At 40.0% G+C, this 16,535-nt stretch overlaps 1 protein-coding gene across 1 annotated transcript in view; it reads left to right on the top strand.

Moving 5' to 3' along the window:
- The window catches only part of ST8SIA6 (ST8 alpha-N-acetyl-neuraminide alpha-2,8-sialyltransferase 6), a gene marked incomplete at both ends in the record, with an annotated part of 35,010 nt that extends 19,722 nt beyond the window's left edge, over positions 1-15,288 (top strand). Inside the window, 4 exons of the mRNA XM_080339752.1 lie at positions 8,306-8,450; positions 10,345-10,457; positions 11,782-11,874; positions 14,820-15,288. Of these exons, the coding sequence (XP_080195878.1) occupies positions 8,306-8,450; positions 10,345-10,457; positions 11,782-11,874; positions 14,820-15,288 (820 nt within the window). The remainder of the gene's footprint in view (positions 1-8,305; positions 8,451-10,344; positions 10,458-11,781; positions 11,875-14,819) is intronic.
- Between the last annotated feature and the right edge of the window lie 1,247 nt (positions 15,289-16,535).

Below are 16,535 nucleotides of genomic sequence, written 5' to 3'. Positions count from 1 at the left end.
ATAGAGAACTATTTAAGTATTTGTGTATTTCCTTTATGAAATTCAGCTGTGCTTCTTTTGTTCTTTTATTTTTCTTGTTCTTTATGGCTCTACAGTCATCTAGTATCTCCACATTATCCCTATTTTTCCGAAGCCCACCTGAATTTTTCCTCCATTTTCAGATTTACATCAGCTCTAACTTGTTTTAGACAAAGCAAGACCTCAGGTTTCTTAGTTGTAAGAGAGGACTGGTAGAAAGGGAGGGGACATAATCTTGCAGCTGCCTGGAAGTGTCAGTCTTAAAGCTCCAGAAAAAAGCTGTGCCGGTAGCTTCCTCTGTAAAGGAAGGCTCTTCTACAGAGCTACAGTCAGAAGAGTCTCAGGTTCCCTAGGTAACCTGAATATTAATTATTATATTAGTATTCTTCAAAGGTTTTGCACTTAAAAGAAATGTTTCATTACTGTAACAAATTACAGAGCCCAATTGGGTGTAAGCTATAATTGTTTTTTACACCTCCACATCTCTTTTGCTTTACAGACTTATAAGCTTGATTTATTCTCATTTGAGCTATACACCCATTGTGGCAAATAATCTGCGGATTTTCCCAATAGTTGCAACTCCTCTCTTTTTTTGCTGTTGTTGCTGGAAGCTAATAAATGGCTAAAACAGCCCTCAAAATGACAGGAGATGGGGGGGACATGGAGAAAGGCTGAGCAGATGCTGCGTTTCAGAGAAGCCTCTGGGCGTTGTTTTTCTGGGCAATCTCGCTGAGCTTGGAGCCTGGCAAAGCAATGCGACAGTTCTTCAGGAATGGTGTCGCACTGCAATAGCCCCGTGTGAGCTGTGGATACTGGGCCTCCTCCCCATGGAAATACCATTCCTGACAAACCTTATTTGCATCTGATAACAAAGGGAGAAAAAAATTCCTGGGTGTAAAATACACTTTTAAAACCCCTGATGTTACACTGCAGTTTAGCTGCTCCGCCTCACCAACATATTTTTAACTTGTTTAAAAAAAAAAAAACAATAAAAAACAAACCAGAAAAACACCACTTTAAAAAAGAACCCTGAGTCTTGAGAAGAATAGTTAAAAGATCAAACCATTTTCCTAGTCCTGTAATTTCCCCTCCTGTTTTTTATTCCACTCGACCTCTATTACCCTTTTCCTACTTTAATATCTCTTCTGAAAAGTGTGTTAAAGATTCCTGCAGATTATAAAATCCCACTCTTTCTTGAAGAGGTTGGTTTGTACTGTGCTACACTCTAACATATATAACAGCATTGCTTAGCACATCTGTGTGCTGCACTGAACCACAGCTGAAACACAAATAAATACCCTGCAAGGTCAATTTATGCTTACATAAGCTCACACCACCACATAATCAATAGCTTTCCTAACACTAAACAGATCAATAATTCCACTGTACTCACTGAAGTCTTCCATTCCAGTACACAAGAAAGCACACAGAACTCTGAAATTACGGTATGATTTAAGAGTACATTTGCTGCATAGGTTTAATAGATCATGTGTAGAATCAGGAGTGCATATTCAGGGACACATTTCTAATTCAAAGGAGAAAAAGGCTGGGTGGAAAGATAGGAATTGGTGACAGTTTGGAGAAATGGTTAAATCTTTTAATTGCTTTACAGACGACTTACTTTTCTAAAGGTTGGAGGACTCCTATAAGGGAAACCTAATTTTGGATCAGACTGAGTTAATTATGTCTTCATGGCAGATTCTTTAAATAATCTTTGGTTTGAAAATTTTATTACACTTTTTACATATTCAGCCTTGATTTCAGATTCAACCCCATTGGCTTTCATTGTCTTAGACATTTATGGTGTTACTTCATTTATAGGCAGCTCAAGGGCTGTCAGTGTAGCATTCCCCTTCAGCACATTCTGTCTCAGATATCAGATTTAACCACTCTTTTCTAAAAGATTGGGATATGTCATAATATGCCTCATTGCACTTTGGTGCTATTGACTTGGATTGACAAGAACGTGGAGAAACCTGTATCATTCTCCAGAGCCCCCAGTGCAGTACAATAAGATAATTGCTTGCTCATTAGAAAATATGATAGCAGTGGACATAGATAAAAGATAGTCTTGCTGTTAGTAGTTGCACCAATGAAATTTTGCTATTGTATAGTGGAATATTTTTGTGGGTTCTTCTCTGTACTGTCGTGATAGTCTCTTCAGTATGAAACCTTGAAGTCTTTGTTGTCATCGTATGTGCAGTACAATAGTTTGCATGAAGTAATGATTACAAATACCCAAGCTAGGTGAACTATTAAAACAAGCTATCAGGCAAGCATAGGCTTTTCCTGGTTATTAGTAATCCACAGACTTTTGTCACTTGAAATACTTTACCCTTTATTCAAATGATATGACAAACTGTGCTGTGAAATACACTGAGCGTCAGGCTTACAGGAGTTATAGCTTAAAATATTTGCTAGTCTTCGTGTTCGGTTTTCTCTTTTATGTGGTGTTTATATGGGGGTAACTGAAGATCCACAAAGATACGTGTCTGTGTAAGCATTGCTGGTGTGGATAATTTGCAGTATCAGTTCTTTATAACAATACTGATATTCTTTTTGCAAACAAACATTCACTTGTACAGATGTTTGTAAATGATGACTTAGAATCAAATAGAGTCAGGCTGTTACTGAAAGGGGTTTGGCCACATAACGGTAACAAAACCAGGATAAACAAAGATCTGCAGTTGTTGAAATTCTGCACCTTGCCTAGGCAACCTGTTTCAATGTGCTTCCTAATACTGAACTTAAGCTTTCTTTAGTGCAAATTAAGATGATTTCCTCACCTTCCCCATTGTGGCCTTAGGGGACAGCTAAGCATCTACTATTTAAAACAGTGTTTTGCATATTTTGATACTGCTGCCGTGTCCATCCTTATCCACTTTCCACCTCCTCCCACCTCAGTTTAGTCCAATGCATAATGACAGTGCAACATTTCAATCTCCCCAGCAATGAGGAATGCCCTCTGGCCCCAGGTCTACAGGCACTGGTGTCACACTGAAGTGTAGTCCACACAAAAGAAATACTATTGAGTTTACACAGTTTTGCCACATTCTGTAAGCTTACGTCTTCCTGGGGCTGCTGTAGCCCCCTGAGGATCACGGTTACCTGTATTGGCCCAGTGGTCCAGCTCTAGGCTGGTCAGACAGTTCCAGTGATACACCCTCCTTCTGTGTGCCAAAGTACTAGTCTGTGTGAAGTTTGGTGCAGAAGCAAGTGCTCTTTCACAATGGATATATATACCTGAATAAAATATTTAAAGAAATATAGAACAAAACGACTTTAGCTAAGCATTTCTAATGGAAGAAAGTGTTCTGAATAAAACCCATTCTGCTTACTACAGGAGGATGAATCAAAGGTCCTTTTGGTGCTTGTATCAGTAGTTTGAAGGAGTGGACAGTTTTGAAACTCTGCAGAAGCTCTTTGCATAAAGGCAAATTTCATCCTTATTGTAGATTCTTCCCATTCTGCTCAGGATAAGGGCAGTGCTGGATTTTGGACCAGCTGAGAATCTGCTAGCCCTCGACTAACTGTTGGCTGCTTTAGCCCTTATGTCTGGTTCAGGCTGAGCTGTTGGAAGGAAGATGTTGAGACGTTTGCAGGTGCTTCAAGGATGTCTGGCCAGCAGGCACGTGCAGCCTGTACGCAAGCACTGAATGAGCTAAAATGCATATATTCATATGAGCCCAGGACCAAGCTGAGCTAATTAATTTTGCTGCTAGGAGGGATACAATAGTTCTGGCTGAGCTTCTTGGCTACAGAGCTACTACAGGAGGTGCAAGAAACTACATCAGCATCTTTAGATCCTGCAGATACTGACTGATATCCACTAAATAGAGTGAATCCATGTGAAGTGTTTTGTTACGTGGAGGCGTTTGGAAACATGTACAGTCAAGGCAGTAGTCTGCTATTACTGCCTGCAGTTCAGCGTGGACTAACTGCATAGCAGCTGGAAAACAACATTATTCTTTTGGCTTGTCTATTGACGCTTTGGTAACTTGCTTCAGAAACCAGGTTTTTCTTAGGTTCTTAGCACCCAAAAACCTGAAGAAATTATCTGGATGCCATGTGAGCTCACAATTCTATCTCCGCTGACCTCAGTATAAAAATGGGTCCAGCATCCTTGGTCCATAAAGGATGAAATTTGGTGAAAGCATCTGCTGAGCAACAAAAAACATTCTCCAGTGCAACAATGACTCTGCATTGTCTAATATGAACAAAAATTCAGAGACGAGTGCAGCACACCACTCGAGTTAGGTTATTGATGAAGACTGTCATGATGGTACTTACTCAGTTTCATGAGGTATGTGTTACCAGTCCAAATGGTGTGGTCTTTTTCCAGGTACTGATTTTGTTCCTTATTTGTTACAAGTGAACTTTCCAGATAATGCAGTTGACTCCCGTTCTTCTTATCTTGGCATAAGAAATATCTGTGGTTGATGTTACACCTCAGGATTTAAAAATAGCATTTCGGTCTCACTCTGCTTCCAACTGCCTGCAGGAGAAATGTTGGTGAGAAGGCTTCCTGCAAGTAAGAAACTGGCAGTACCAGCCTGTGCTCCAGAGAAGATACTTTTCACACCTAGGGCCCTACAAAACTTGGGTACTTTGACTCCAGCTTCCTTCACTCTGGGCATCTAACGTTGTGGCTGGATCATAAAAACACTTTGTTGTAGGGCATTCCCCAAGCCTAGCAGCTCTGTTAACAACTGGAACTTAAACCTTCTTACCATAAGCTACATCCATGTTCTTACACATATCTGAGGTGGCTGCTGAGCCTGTGTAGCAAAATGCCATCTTCCAAGAGCTGCCATCCCAGTCAGAATGTACAATTTGGATCACTTTCTACCCTTCCAAGGAAAATGCACAGTTTGGCTTTAAAGTAGTACAGTTTGGTTCCGTTAAGATTCTGACCCGTGTCTCTTACCCCACCATCTGGTTAGGTACTTTGTCGTATGATAGGTTTTAACAATTCCTCTCCTCGGGCAGCATGAGACATGAGTTAAAATGTCTTGGCTTTGCAACACCTTACGTATAGCACTTGTTAGAAGAATTGGCTTGTACGATACATGTCATAATCTTATGAAGTGCATGCTCTTTAGGGTATAATTACCTTGTGACAGAGACCACAGATGACATTAATACGATGATGATAATTGCAGTAATAGCTTGCTTGAACTGCCCAGTCTCTACCACTTCCTCATTGTTTGCTGTCAGTTACAGAGGTACCATGTGTCACAGCTTGTACAAAATCCTATGTGAACAGATCGCTAAATATATTGCCAATGGATATTGCTGACTTCAGGCTCCGTTCTCGCTGGATCTCTGTACATGGTTGCCTGAGCACAGTGGGATTCTCTGTCATGATGTGATCTAAGTACGAGGTTTCTGTTGTTACCTCCAAATTTCTAGTACATATGCTCTTAGGTAACGTAAGTATATGTGTCATTAATGTATATTCTCTTATTCTCACTGCGTTTCTGAACTGGCCTGGCTCTGTTTTACTTCCTCAGTGGATCCATAATATTAATTTAAACGATTACTTTCTAATTAATTCTGATATCTGTTTTTCTTCCAGGCTGTTTCTGCTTTTATTGAAGCACTCATTCTTTTGGAATGAGGAACAAAAAGCAAAAATGTGTCATCTGTGTTAATGAATGTTATCTATCATCAGTTTGCTTTTTCAGGTTTTGGTCGCCATCACACACAAAACAGCTGTTTTCCTAAACCTGGGCAAGAATATTCTGGCATTATTCCTTCTCCTCTGAACACCCCGTGGTTGACACAGATAATACATGGGCCTGCTTGTTTTAGCTTTATGAAAAAAATCAAGAAAATCAAAGTTATTGGTTTTATGATTGCTCATGTCTGTGTGATTGGCAGGGAGCAGCGAGGAACAGCTGCTCCCTAAGGGACAGGGATCAGGGTCCCAGCACAGTGACCTGGCCAGCAGAGGCGGGACTGGCAGCCACCTCATCCCATCCCAGCCAGGAGCGGGGCAGGCCCAGGCATCAGGCACCTCCCCGGGGACGTAATGGGCACAGCTGGAGACCAGCTCTGCCACTGTGTCACTGGGCCAGGGACTGATGGCTCTGGGGGCTGACCTGGGTCCATGGGCAGGGGTGGAGGTGGCCCCAGGGGACTGGTCAGGGGTGGTGAGGCTTGGTGGTGCCCTCAGGACCTGATGGTTGTACCTGAATCCTCTTGTTACTGCAGCACACATTAAGGGTAGAAAGAGCTGGTTATAAGAAATAGTGTATAAGAAAAACAAGTGGACGCTAGTCAAGAGTGCTTCAATACCATCTGGTGTTCCCAGATTTCATCATTTGGCTCTCCTCCCTCATTGCTCCATTTGTATTTTTCTGTATGTTTAAAACAGGACACTATATGCCCAGAGCAATTGCGTTCACCATGTGTGCATCTCCTGACCAACAGAGCACAGTCTCTGTTCCATCCCCATCCTTGTGCCTGCTGGTTTTCATTGACCATAGAGCCCCCCTTGCTCCTTAAGGCAGTGGGAATCACTCTTCAGGAGTGGAGCTGAATATGGCTTGTGGAAACATGACCCCTACTGTTTCCTCCCCCAGGAGTAATCTTTCCCTTTGACATTTCTTGGTCATTGGATGTTCTTGGACATTCTCCTAGCATGATTATTTCAAATCTGTGCCATCCCAGCACCCAGTTGTTCTCAGTGTTCCTCACACATCTGGAAACGCTGAGGACTTTCAGAGCTCATTATTCAAAACACGTTAATATGTCCCAGTAATCCATCTGACAATTGAAATGGTACCCTTTCCTTTGGTATTTTATGTAGGATTCCAACCAACCTTCCCAACCCTTTTTTTCCCTCCATTTTGACCATTATTTCAAGAGAAGTGAGACTGAGATTTATCCCAGACCTGTTCATTCTCTTCCCTGTCTTCCAGGAAATATAATCCTTGAGTTCTTCCATATGCCAGACTATGCCTCATCTCCATCAGAAATAAAATTACATTGTTATTAGATAATTGTTCTGTGCATGTTCTTGATAAAGTGGAATGAAACAACTTCTCTTGCCTGTGTCTTACCCTATTAAAGTCAGCTTACTTTCAGCCAGAATTTGGCCTGTTATTGTTTAATCAGTTCTAATGGTTTGGGTTTACCTAACTTACTTTAAAAGTTTCTATTCCTCTGGCTCTAACTGTAGATATTGCTTTTATTCACAATTAACCTTCAGTGTTAGGACAGGAAATATTTTTCCCTGCTGTGTTATCTTCTTAAAAATTCCAAGCAATTCTGCTTTCAATGAATTTTCATCTCTAAATGGTTAGTAGTTCTCTTAGTATTTCACCTAATGAGATAGCTGTGCCCTAATGATTGACAGATAATGTCTGGCCATTATTATTTCAGCCTTACGGTCGGAAAATCGTATCCGGTGGCAGCAGAGAGAATATTGTTCCCTAAAGCAAAATGAATTGTAGTGTTTTAGGTCTGATTTCAAACGTCTGATGGGGCTTTTCATAGAATCTCACCACTAATAATACAGAATGTTTGCACACATCATATTTTTATAAGTTTGAAAGTAACAGGAATTGTAAGACTGGTGATAGCCTTCACTCATACATAAAGTCTGGGTGAAACCCTTGCACTCTTTATCTATTTAAGGACTTCCACTCGGTGTTTTGGGGAGCAGCTAGGCTGTCTGTCTCTAGTACAAAGATATCTGTATTTTTAATTTGCCAGTTGTGATGTGGTTTATTTAACATCTGTGAAACTGTGCACAGGAAAACTGTGCTGAACAGTTGCAGAAATTAATTATTGATTTATTGGTTTTTGACCATCTAGTTGTTCACTAAGTACTCTAGCCAGTACTTCCCATCACCATTCTTTTCATCTCCTTGGTTCTTTCTTCTCTTAGCCTTCTAGTTTCTTACAAACACTCATTTTATGTTGATTGAAATCACATAGTTAATTCTTTGGAGACTGAAGTCTCTCAGTGTTTCTATAATAATCTTAGCAATTAATAATAAAGAGAAGACCATTTACAACTTTTTCTGGATGGCAAAGGGAGACCAAGAGAGAAAAATATGGTAAAAAAAGGAGTTCTTGGTCTGATTAATTTCTGGACATTTATTGTGAAAATGGACTTGCTCTGCAAAGCAAGTCAAGAGAAATGACATTCTAGACGCTTTACATAGCCTTTTGTTGCTTAGTTAATTAGAACTGGTTTTTGTTCATCTAGTTCTCTGCCACCACTTTTCTACTTATTTGTCTGTCTTTGAGCAGGTTTTGTTTGGCTTTTTTGCAGGTCAGAATTAGCTTCCTGCTGTGATGCAGTTCACAATTTTATTGCTTCTCAAAGTAACAGCCCACTGGGAAGTAACATGAGTTATGAAGTGGACAGTAAAAAGACCATCCTCATTACAGAGGACATTTTTAAGATGCTGCCTGTGGTAAGAACTGTTATCCCTACCTGTTATTATAATTGCAGTATGATATATAATTTGTGTTAGTAACAGAGCTGCTTTCTTTGATCCCTCTGGAAGAGACCTCTCACCCCTGTATGCACTTGTTCATTCACTGTATAAGAACTCTTTTAGGCTTTCTCTGCAGTGGTGGAGGCATGGACAGGGTATCATAGATCAGATTGTAGGAAGAGTTGCTACAGAACACAAGCTGCAGCCTGGCTTGGCAGCCAGCTGAATTCAGGAGTGCGTACGCTGAGAACATTTGCCTTGCTTTTCTCATTCCTATTTTTAAAGTCATTTCAGTCTTGAACAACATTTCAAATTCCTCATATTCCCATGCCATTTCTGGTGCAGGCTTGGGCATATAACTTGTTAAAGCTATTTTGGTGAATAGAATAGAATAGAATAGAATAGAATAGAATAGAATAGAATAGAATAGAATAGAATAGAATAGAATAGAATAGAATAGAATAGAATAGAATAGAAATAGAATATGGGGCCTTGCAGCCAGAAACACAGGTTGAGCAAAGGAATCAAATTTTGTAATTCAGTACTTGCAATAGACATATAAGCTCTGCAGACCAGACAAAGAGGGACACAAAGATATACTTAATTTCTCACAAATAAGAGCACATGGAAGCCCTCTTCCCAATCTCTGGCATTCTTGATCTGTAAGATCCCAGCTACCATGAGTCTAGTCCTTTCTAATGCTGCTGTGAATTACTAAAACCTTAATTGCAATGGGGCTGCAGTGGTTCCAAATTTAAACTGGAAAAGAAAAAAGTAGTGTGTTTTATGTATATATATACTTGCTAAGCTAGCCAGAGGTGTCTGGCCTTTGTCTTCTCCTACCCTCTTTTCAGAATTGAACAAAATAATTGAACATGTTGTTTTGTAATATATTGCCAGGCAAGGTGATGTCTACCACTTTCCCCATTCTTTTTGCCTTACTTATTAGCAGTGTCTCTTCCTGCTTCTCTTTGAGCAAGCTGATAAGAGAGGAAGGAAGGATAACATTTTGTGTGAGCAAGTTTTGACTCAATTTTACAAGTGGTTTCAGTTTCTGCAGTCTAAGTAGCCCAGCTGTTGACCTCTCTGTTGACTCTGTGCTCCCACAGCAGGAGAGGCTGAAGGAGATGTATGAGATGTTTCTGAGTCCCTGAGATAACAGCCAACTGTATTAATGTCAACTGAAACAGCTAACAATTTACATTAATTTGCCAGGTTATGATCTAAGCTGGTTCACAAGTGGATGCACTTAGCTCCCATTCCGCTTCCCTGCTGCAAGACAACAACCTCTAACAAGAAGACGAGTAGAGAGGGTGACAGCCAGAGGCAGTAACCTCTCCAGTAGCCATCACATTCACCATGAGTTAACCTTTACAGCACCTTCAGTTTCCCCTAAATTCCTTATTTTATATCAAAAGTAATTGTGTGATGACAAAGTAATGAGCAATTACAAAGTTACCTTCTATTAGCTGACAAAGGCAAGGACTTTGTGACAGCCTTCAGTCCATTCCAGTGTGAAGGAAAATGGGTAAATTTAAACTGTCTTCAGGACAAGTTAGTATTTAACTTGTCAAGGGTTGAGTCCACTACTAAGTAATTTTTGTGTTAAGTATATTTAAAAGGTATTAATCCAGTTTTGGCAATCCAATGTTATTCTTTCAAAGTATTGACAACAGAAGTAGAATTTCTCAGTATGCTGGTGCCTGGCATTGGCTCTTGGCTGCCCAGGCTTGCCAGCCCTGTCTGCTAAATGGTGAATGTTTTCACTAGGGTTTGCTAGATTAAACCTGCAAGGACAAATGACTAAAGATGTGAAGAAACAATCAAAAGATTTATAGGGCATTGGCTGTGTCTTTTTATTTGTTTGCAGTCCTCTCCTCTTTCAGTCCATCCCTTCAAAACCTGTGCTGTGGTTGGAAACGGAGGCATTCTGAAAAATTCCAGCTGCGGAGCTGAAATCGATCGTTCTGACTTTGTGTTTAGGTAAGAGCTGCTTGTCTTACTGAAGTGTGTCAAATGTTTCTAAAAACTTGGCAGGCTTGGAAGCGTGACAATGCCCATTTGTAGCAATGAGGAAGAATCTTGACAATTCTTTATTTCTGCCTCTCTAAGGATACTCTGTCTGCTCTGTAGATTTCAAAACACTGCTTCCTACGTAAAGAGAGGACTATACAGATACATGTGTGATCTATGATTGCAGAGATACCTTGCCAGTGATGCGAAACGTGATTATCTGAGAACCTGAAATTCCTGTTATTTTAACATCCTTTAGGAGAGGGAACCTTTATTATTTTTTTTTTAATCAGGAAAAAAGAATAAAGAAAAGCCTGAAATCAAAAGAAGAAAGACTGATATTAAATGTCACATGTTTACCTTTACCTCTGGTTTAACAAAGGGTCTATGTAGCCTTAGGTTGGCTCACTAGTGCAGTTATTTAATTGCCCTGGTATTTGTCTCACCTTCTGTTAGCCATCTAAAAAAACCCAGACATCTAATTTAAGTATTTTTTTCCAGCTCCCTCCATAGATTGTGGAGAAAACCAGGCACAATCAGAGTGTAATTTAGCCCACACTCTCAGTCTGTGACTCACACTCGCAATGCCTGCAAGGGAACAGAGTAACAGAGTGGAGGTTTTTCTCTCAGTGGTGTCCAGTCACAGAGTCTGCTGGATTTTGTTTCCTTTCCTACTTTTGACTAATATTTGGGCTTTTCAAATCAAAAAGAAAAAAAAAAAAAGTCTTTCCAGTTAGGCAATTGTCATAATAAAAGTGGGAAATCTGCATACTAAGATGCTAAACTTACTAAGTGACTGACTTTAAAAAAATGCTTTCTTTACCTTTACAGAAACCACTGTTTCTGCAGTTGGGCAAGTTGTGCCATTGTTGTCTCATGAAACAGCTGTCAACATTGCTGTGTAAGCTGAGGGACTGGTATCAGTCAGACTTTTAAAAACAGAAAATAATAGAAGACTTTCATAATAAATGCATTGCTTAGGCAAAAGGGGCAATGTCTCCTAGCAGCTAGCATGAGGCATTCATAGACTGGCTCCTTCCGGGATTTTAACTTTGCTCCTGATTTGTGAGGTAATTTATGAAAATGAGCTCTCTGTGTCCTATTTTAACCATCTGTACAGTAGATTAAATATTTTTACTAGAAGTGCTGTAAGCCTTATTTAATATTTGTAAAGTGCTTAGAGATCTGTGGGAGCTTATGTGAAAGTGTCATTGCACAAGAGGGGAATTTGCAAATAATAACTGTAAAGCATCTCTGGTGCACATCTGTTTAAATAAACGTTTCTCAATTTCAGGTGTAACCTCCCTCCAACCACAGGAAGCATTAGCAGAGATGTTGGCAATAAAACAAACCTTGTGACTGTTAACCCGAGTATCATAGCTCAAAAGTAAGTACTACTGCGAATCTGTTTCTGTGCAGTATTGTATAATTGTGTGACATGATTTAGATTTTGTTGGAAATCCATTGGGATAGCAGCATAGAGAGCAGTGCATGCAGATTACTTCATTAAGCCTTATTTCCCATGTCAAATATGTACCAGTCTAAATGGAAATGTGTTAAACCTGGCCTTTTTTTTGTAGCAGAAAGGAGTTGGCAACACCCAGATTAGCAAGTGCCTTGGATGGCACCAGTCCACAATTTATAACAGGGTAAATTTGATGATTGCAAGCCCAAGCCTCTTATTTCCCCTCCCACCCTGCCCCAACCCTCATCACCCCCAGCATAAGAAAGGAATTGTAATCGTAAATCGGGAAAGCTTGGAAATGTGTGTCTGACTCTATCAGTGGGATTGTAAGCACATTTTCTTAGGTAATGTGCTTAGGGGCTGTTCTGATGAAGGCTATTTCCTGAATGAAGGCCCAATTTCTATAATCCATTTTCTCAATCCATATGAAAGCTGCTCACACACTTTTTTCTCAGCAAAGTTGTGTGGTTTTTTTTTTTAGCTTCTTGATGAAAAGAAAATCTAATAAGGCCAGGCTGACTAATCTGACATCTTCAGCGGGCTGGAACTGCAGCTTATCTATGAAAAGGACTGCTGTGGCATGTTATTTACTGCTTACTGATCTTACTGTATCTTATTGTCTGTCATATCTGTATTTGTCAAACAGACAACATCAGGCAAAGCTTTTTTTTTCCCTTTAAAGGAAGAAGGAAAAAGTACAGTGAGCATAGAAATGACTAACAGGCATTTGTCATTGATTCAAGGATAGAACTTGATTTTTTGCAGTGACTGCTAACTACCTTCATGCTTACTCAGCCCTTTTTGACTTAAATAAAGGTGAACTATTGCATCCCTAAAAATAGATTTAGCTCATTGATGTTAGTGGTGCTGCACAAGAATCCAAGGAAGGAAAACTTTGTCTAGTGACTCAGCATCATTGGTGACTACTGACCTGATGCATGATTTGTCTGGGCTTGATCAAAGACTTCTGTCACAGCTGCACTCATTTCTTAGCCAAAGGAAGCCACACCAGGGTTAATAGGAGTTACACTGAAGGAAATAGGAGCTAAACCTGTGTGAGAATGAAATGAGATTATGAGAGGATCTTAGGATTTTAAAAAATGAATTATTTAAATATTCAGAGAACACTGCAAAAGCTTTTGAAGGAGCAGCAGGAAGCAACTTGGCAGAACTAAGTTAGTTTCTTTTCTCAGAAGACCTGCTCCAACTTTATTCACTTCCATTTCTAATTCTGTGTTTGGATACTGGGTTAGTCTGATGTTATTATTTTTAAGGTTAATTAGCTTTTGAACTGTGTCTGTCAGGGTGTACAATGTAGGTGAACTCTCTTGGAGGAAAGAACCACATTCTTTATGTCCTAATGGAGCTGGACTACACTGCACTGTACCTGGGCAGAGCTGGAAAGAAGAGCAAGACCAGGTTCAGTTGTTCAAGTTTCTAGCTAAAGGAGAACAGAGATGTGAATTCTGTCCTGAAGGCTCTTTATGTGCTTTATAGTGAGTAGAAATAGAGAAAATTCTTGGAGTAGAGGCCAGAAGCTCACCCATCAGCCACTCTTCCTAGACAAAGGCTCAGGTGTTTCTGGCTTGTTTTGGCTGTTTGACTCCTGCATGCACAGGGGCCCAGGGTCAACAGAACGGGCTCATCTCATTCATTGAGTTTCAGAGTCTGGTGGTAATGGCACTTCTTGTGGAAGTAGAAGCTCTAAGTTTAAACCCCTCAGTCTGAGGAGGAGTGTGTCACTCCTCACACGAGTTCAGTTGTGCCGGAGTTAACTGATAATTCCTCTGTGAGGGATTTGAATGGAAATGGCAGTGGCTGCTCTGTCTTGAATTGCTTTTTGAGGAAAAGGCTTGAACCTATTCAAGCTGTGAAGTGAAATGAAACCAAGTTTTCCAGTTTCTGCTCGAGCCATTTGTGAAAAGTGGGCTCTGGCAGCCCTTAAAAGGTGAAAAAAGCACTGCTCAGATAGACAGCTATCTGCAAAAGAGGACTCAGTGCTTTGAATCCCAAATGGGGGCCAAGTGCCATATGTTCAGGTGATCCAGACAACTCATATCTATAGAGGAAATTAGTTGAGAGACCCCCTTATGTCTTGCATTACTTCTTAGATAACTGTGGAAGTTCACTATTCAACATTAGGGAGCATGGAATTATCCAGCGGTGAGAACTAAGTCTCTGCTGGTGTTTGGGGAACCAAAACATCTGAGGGTAAATCTTCTTTTGTGAAGTTAGATCTCTAAGTCTTTACAGATCTCCATGTGTTCCCTTTGTAGGCGAAGCAGATAAATAGACATGCCTATATTTTCAGTTATTTTAAAGGTATATGAAAAGCAGCTAAGATCCAGCAAAACTTGAGCACACACTAATCTTTAACACTCCAAGACTGCTCATACACATACTGCTATTTCCACACAGAGCAGATACCCACATTTTGAAGAGAGGTTATTATATGCCTATTGATGTAAGGAACAGACTTCACAAATACATACAGCGCATATCATAGTGCATGTATTTTTAAACAAAGAAAGCATAAAATCAGATTTTTTTTGCATTCTCCTTTGGAATTTCTTGAATTGATCAATTCTGGTCTTATTAGCAGTAAATTTGATCTGCTTCAGTAGCTCCCATGTTGCAAATTCAATCTTAAGAAATGTGTCGCTTTTATACAATAAAGTTAGATTTTCATAACTGCACATATAACAACATATAAGAGGTGGGTATAAATCTGTAAGGTAGACAGGCTGAACTGGTGCAGCAGAGTTCATAACTCATATATGCAAGTGCAGTTGTGCTGTTTTGGTCTGTAATATTTATATCAATAGTACATTCCATTCACGCTTTTCCTAAAATATTCTACTTTACAGATACAACAAACTAAATGAAAAGAAGAAAGAATTTCTGGAGAACATTGCGGTCTATGGAGATTCTTTCCTTTTATTGCCAGCATTTTCCTTCAGAAGCAACACAGCCACTTCCTTTAAAGTATATCACACTCTGCAAGAGTTCAAAGCAACCCAAAGGGCAATATTTTTTCACCCCTCTTACCTGAAAAATCTTGCCCAGTTCTGGAGGACTAAGGGTGTGAAAGCCTACCGGTTATCATCTGGTTTTATGATCACTAGTGCTGCTCTTGAGCTGTGTGAGAATGTGAAGCTCTATGGCTTCTGGCCTTTCTCAAAATCCATAGACAACATGCCAATCAGCCACCACTATTATGACAACCAGCTGCCTAAACCAGGTTTCCATGCAATGCCCAAAGAATACAACCAGATCCTTCAGCTTCATGGCAAAGGCATTTTGAAGTTGCAGTTTGGTAAATGTGAATCAGACTAAAAAGGTAGGTCACATTCTTACCACATAAAATGTCTTTATTTAAATGTCTGAAGGGAAAACTTGTTTTGTGATCAGTGTGGGTCTGTTCTTCCTTAGAGAGACATTTCTACCTTACACTTAATGCAAGTTATTTTCATAAATAAGTGAAAGACTGGAGTTTTCTGAATAAATATACTGTATCACAGAGTTGAAAAATGTTTTCTAATTGTGAAGTTTAGATGGAGAGCATAGCTAAATACACACTGTCACCGTAATTCACAGTCATTCAGTAGTATCTCCTTATCTCTGATATGTTTCTCTACCAAACTCTGTTTGGTTTGTTATCAATTCCCACAAACCAGCCTCTTTTGTGAATTGCTGTGTTAAAGGCAGGCACATACTGTGATCTACAAGAGAAAACACCTAATCCTGACACAGCCTTTCCTGATGTGTACAGAGGCCAAAATGAGGATGAAGGTTGCCCCACGAAGGAGCAGCGTGCATTTGTGCTGTTGTTCCCTCTTGCTGGGCAGAGCCGAGTTGGGAGCCATGTGCTCTCGCAGCCCTGGCTGCACAGCAGCCCATGGGCAGCCGGGAGGACGCTGCCGCACACACAGCAGATCTGGCTGAGGATTTTACCTTCAGGCAGCTCAGAATCTGGGAGTTACAAATAGGGGATGAAGTGTCATTCCTTTTCCTGTCTTTTCTGTCACATAACCCTTGGATGTCTACCTTCTATGTATTGCCTTGGAGAAATGCAGCACAGAATCTGGCCTCTGACCTTGAGCCAATTTACCGTGTACAGGTTACAGGTGACTTTGAAAAGATTTGTCTGCATGTTTTCAATCTTGATTTGCCCCTTTGACAAAATAAGAGCTATTTGTATACATAATTCTTTGTCTTTTAAGCTAACTCAGAAATTCCCCAGCTCATGATACTGTTGTCAGATTTGCTTTTCACAGAACTCTATTTCACCAGGGGCTTCAAGTGAATATAACAGTAAGTGAAATGCACGGTAGAACTACCATTGTATACAATATGCTTTAATTGGACTGATGTAATCTCAAGACTGTATTACTCAAGTTTAATAAACTAAAATAGCATCATCTTGTTCAAGCCAGAAATTTTCAGTTCAAAAGCTAAGGTCTTGTTTTCTGGCTAGGTTCTGAAATGTATTAGAAAAGATCTTTTGATGGTATTAATATTTAGAAAACATGCTATCAAAGATACATTCATACTTGGTTCATTGTCGGAGACTGCTAAATTTT

The sequence above is a fragment of the Nesoenas mayeri genome (genome assembly GCF_963082525.1).
Source record: "Nesoenas mayeri genome assembly, chromosome: 2".
Lineage (NCBI taxonomy): Eukaryota > Metazoa > Chordata > Aves > Columbiformes > Columbidae > Nesoenas > Nesoenas mayeri.
The sequence above is the reverse complement of the archived record's forward strand: the minus strand, read 5'-3'. Positions and strand labels throughout refer to the sequence as shown.